Below are 4,406 nucleotides of genomic sequence, written 5' to 3'. Positions count from 1 at the left end.
ATGGGAATTAGGTTCTTAGGAGCTCTACATCCATAATCCAACTAAATTTCTTGCTTCTTTTGTTAGAGCTCTGACGGCTGACTCTTGTGATGTTTCCTTTGGTTCTATATATGATTATCTTTTAAGGAAAATATATTCACAGGTCAGGCTTTCCTTCTTTTTGGTCTACAACTCTATCAACTTATTAAAAGAAAAGAAAAGAATGAATGAAAGAAGAGGTTTAGAGGGAGAAAAAAGAGGGTAACAAGCACAAGCTTGGCCTGAAAGCAGGTCTCATTCAATTTCTAGGACCCAATCCATCTTTTGTTTCATACACAACCAATAGCTAGCAATACAGCATAGATAAAAATCTATGAACAACCCGTAGAAGCATATAGATATGTGTGATCCATACAGCTCTGAAAAGTGAAATATTAGAAAGAAATCCTCTACACCATTAATCGGCCTTGGCTGGGATATGGTTGCCACCAGTTGCAATTTTGTACAGATAAAATGCAGTCATGATAGCACTGCAAGAAAAGCCAAATGGCAAGCATATTAGCTGGGAGATTCAAATATATGTTGTATTGACAAGGAAAATCCAAGTAACTATATATCTATCAGGAACTCTTGTAAAAACTAAAATTTATCTAAATTGGTATTTCCCCCCTCAAAAATGGGATGGAGGGTAAGATACTAAGATCATCAGTTGAATACTACAATCAACTAACCAGAAGACTACATTACAGCTGGACAAAGATACATTCACCTTTAGAGATATAACATTTGACCAGTAGATGTTTGCAAGAGCTTTCAAGAAGAAGCAAAGTTTAATTTGATGAATGTAAACTGAACTCACCACCAATAAGCAGCAGTTTTCATTTTCCATCGAATCATGTCAAGTTTTTCCTAAAAGACAAGGGTGGCTCCTAGATCATCATTTTCATGACACTAACTTATCCATGTCACATTCTAACATCTCATTTCAACTATCTCGACTCCTCAGAAGATACAAGGACACATGCAAAAATATCATGTGCTCCAAAAAGAAACTTACAACGGTTGCCTGGCACACAGGAACATTAATAAAAATTGCAAAATATCTAATAAGCCTCAACTCGTACTCTAGAGTACAAAATAACTTATTCAATTAAAACTAAAAGATTTTTTTTTTAGTCATTCAAGAGAATTTGCATGTTCAGAAAATGAGGGAGTCATGTTCACAAATCATTGGCAATGACTGACTTTCAGCATTCTCATTTCAAATGGAACATCAGACCCAAACTAATAACCACAAGAGCATGAATGCTCGTGGGATTTCAGATGTCCCCTACTTGCATGCACAACCCTTACTGAAACCAGCAAAGAGGTAATGATTAATGACTCAATAATAATAACTGTAATCCCCTATATGCAGAACCATATTATCAATAATTCTAATTAGTAAGCAAAGCAGACACACCCAATGGGTCTTGAACCCACATCCAAACTTCAGTCCCATTTTTAAGGGGAAAGTAAGTGATACTGAAGCTAGAGTTCATTTGCTTCACAACCTGAACCACATTGCCATGCTAGAAAGGGAAGAATATGATATGATGGACATGGCAATGGGATTAACTTGTGAAAAGAGTAAATTTCATCTTTCATTGAATAAATGCAAGATATTCATATGAAAATTTAAATATATATAAAATAAAATAAAAAGGCAAACCAAATGCAAGAGATAGTAATAAATGAATTTTGGTGCATAAAAGCAGCATATGATACTCATCATGTAGATGCTACATTAAGTTTCCACTAGTAGCGATATATTTAAAGTATGAAAAGCACAAATACTTAAAAGCAGAATTAATCCTCAACTTACCTGATACCAGCAACAACACCAGCTGGCATGATCTTAGAGGTTTGCATATAGCGCTGTGCCATGACCCATGTGAGTGCAGCTGCACAACCTGTTTTAGGGGCACATATCAGATCAAAATGGCTATTGGTTTTAGGTGAAGGATACAGCAAGCACAAAATCAGATTTGAAGAGGTTAGAAAAAGTAAAAGAAAACCACAGAAAGAATGGAAGTGTGTTTTTCTTTTCTGGTTTGTCTTCTACTAATATCAGTTCAAATAAATTTAAAGGAAAAGAAAATAAAGGAATTGTGGTTTATTTTTGGTTTTTCTAATAAAATCAGCTCCAGTAAAATCTGTTTTTGTGCATATGCACACATACATCATTTTACAAATCTTCCTCTCTTGAAATCGCTTTTTTTTTTTTTAATAATAATTTTAAAAAAAATAGATTGTTGGAAAACAGGAATTACAAAATGTAAACAACAAAAACCATAATATTTCTCGATAATCTAAACAAATCAGCTATTTTGCAACTTCACATTGCATTATAAGCTGATGGCTTGTCAAAAATCACAAAGTGAGGCCGTTACCAGAAGCCACCTTCGCTTTTTAATTGGTAAGTTATACATGCACCCAATGGATTTTGAACCCACAACCTCACCCTCCACTCTTATGCAAGGAGGAAGTACCATTTCAACTAGAGCTCATTGGCACTAGAAGCCATCCATTATAATAATGAACATGATCCTTTGTGATTATGTAGCTACATATACTTTAACCCTGAGGAAAAGAAGAAGACCAGAGGCTTGCAAAGGAAAAACAAAAAATTTCCTTTAAGCAGCCTATTACCAAGCTTAAGCCTACTTTCTTACGCTCTCTATTTTCTTGAATTCCTCTAAATTAGTAAATTTCCTTTTTTTCCCCCCCAAAATTTCGATGATTCTCTACATTTCCAGGTTGTGCTTAGTTGGGACAAAAGTGTGCTTCTACAGTGGCCTCCCCCTTGGAGACTTTTCAATTAATTTAAACATTTAATAAAAATAAAAAAAAAAGATCTCTCTCTCTCTCTCTCATTATACTCCATCATAGCCAAAATGATTAAAAGCACCAAATGTTACAACAATTTTGAACAGACGAAAATTGAAGTCTCCTAAAAATCAAAGTCTCCGAACTATACAGTAGTACAGAGCTTCAATTAAGACCAGAACATTTTAAAAACAAGATATTTAGGAAACCAAATAAGAACCCCAACACCAAACAAGAAGAAGAAAACAAAAAATCAGATTTCCTACACAGCTACCAAACCACAAACAACACAAATTTTACAATCCCAAACAAAACAAAACAAAAGCATAATCCCAAATAAACATAGACCCAGATCAGACTTTTTCTCTACATTGACCTTCCACAACCTCACCATAAAAATAACTTCTTGGACTAACTCACAAATAGAAAAATTTTAGGAAACAAAGACCTTGCAATTCCCCAAGAGCTCAATCCTAAATAAAACATTAGATCAGACTTTGTCTCTAAATCTACCTTACACAATCTTACTACAACTATTACATCGTACACCCATTAACAAAAACAATTTCATTTTCTTAACAAACAAAAAACACAGAACTTGCAACAACATAAAGAAACCAAATCCAAAAAAAGAAAAAGCGTACCAGTCTCAATGACGAAAGCGAGGTACGAGTTCTTCCTCTTCTTGAAAGCGTCAAGGCTGAGATACCCAGCAAGAATGAGCACCAATCCAATGCCCACACCTCCACCCAAAGAAGCTGTGCTTCCTTTCTTCATATACCCAACAACTCCTCCTACAATCAGAACCAGCCCGTACGGGATCGTGAAGCAGAAATCGTGCATTTTTTCCAACTGGGTTTTCTCGGGAAAATTCTTCGGAGTCCTGGAAAATTTGAGCTCAACAAAAGTCTTTTTTTTTTGGTCAGTATTTCACAGATCAAAATAGAAAAGTTCTGGGCTTTATTCTGTTTTGGTTGCGTTTGGACTTTTTTGTGGCGCGTGGAATAGTCTTCTTTTCCACGATATAGGCAGGGGTACGAGTACGACGTCGTATTTCGTCATTTTCGCGTGGCGGACACAAGTACAACGGTATCAACCCATAATCGTGCGCGCGTGGTGTTTGTTCAGTTATTCAAATGATTCTTTTAAGTTTTGATACAAGATTCTTAACCCAGACAATATTATTTAGGATAGGAAATTTTTTTTTTTTTTTGGGCAATTATAAACAGTTTAAAAAAAAAAAAAAAGACAATACATGTGCACTATAATTAAATAACATTTTTTTTGCTATTTAAAATATTAGAAATTCAAGAAAAAAAAAAAAAAAAACTATGAATGAATACAAAATAAATCTATTAATAAATTTATTTATAACATGATTTTTTTTATTTTCTTGAGAGAGAGAGTTTTAACACATAGCGTCTGTTCCTAATAATAGTTTTTAATCATCAGACCAAGACACCAATTAGTTATTGGTGTAGGCGGAGATTGAATCTTAGATCATTTATTCAACTATCAGAGACTTTACTAGTTGAGCTAGCTAGAACCCACACATGATA

The 4,406-nt window shown here is 34.4% G+C and overlaps 1 protein-coding gene across 1 annotated transcript; it reads right to left on the bottom strand.

Moving 5' to 3' along the window:
- Window positions 1–241: 241 nt before the first annotated feature.
- On the bottom strand, window positions 242–3,814 carry LOC115955060 (protein FATTY ACID EXPORT 5-like). The gene is made up of 3 exons (XM_031073100.1): window positions 3,492–3,814; window positions 1,844–1,931; window positions 242–509 (listed from the first exon to the last, which is right to left on the bottom strand). Exons 1-3 carry the CDS (start codon window positions 3,688–3,690, stop codon window positions 437–439), a joined length of 360 nt encoding a protein of 119 aa, XP_030928960.1. The 5' UTR covers window positions 3,691–3,814; the 3' UTR covers window positions 242–436.
- Window positions 3,815–4,406: the final 592 nt, after the last annotated feature.

The sequence above is a fragment of the Quercus lobata genome, chromosome 8 (assembly GCF_001633185.2).
Source record: "Quercus lobata isolate SW786 chromosome 8, ValleyOak3.0 Primary Assembly, whole genome shotgun sequence".
NCBI classification, from domain to species: domain Eukaryota; kingdom Viridiplantae; phylum Streptophyta; class Magnoliopsida; order Fagales; family Fagaceae; genus Quercus; species Quercus lobata.
The sequence above is the reverse complement of the archived record's forward strand: the minus strand, read 5'-3'. Positions and strand labels throughout refer to the sequence as shown.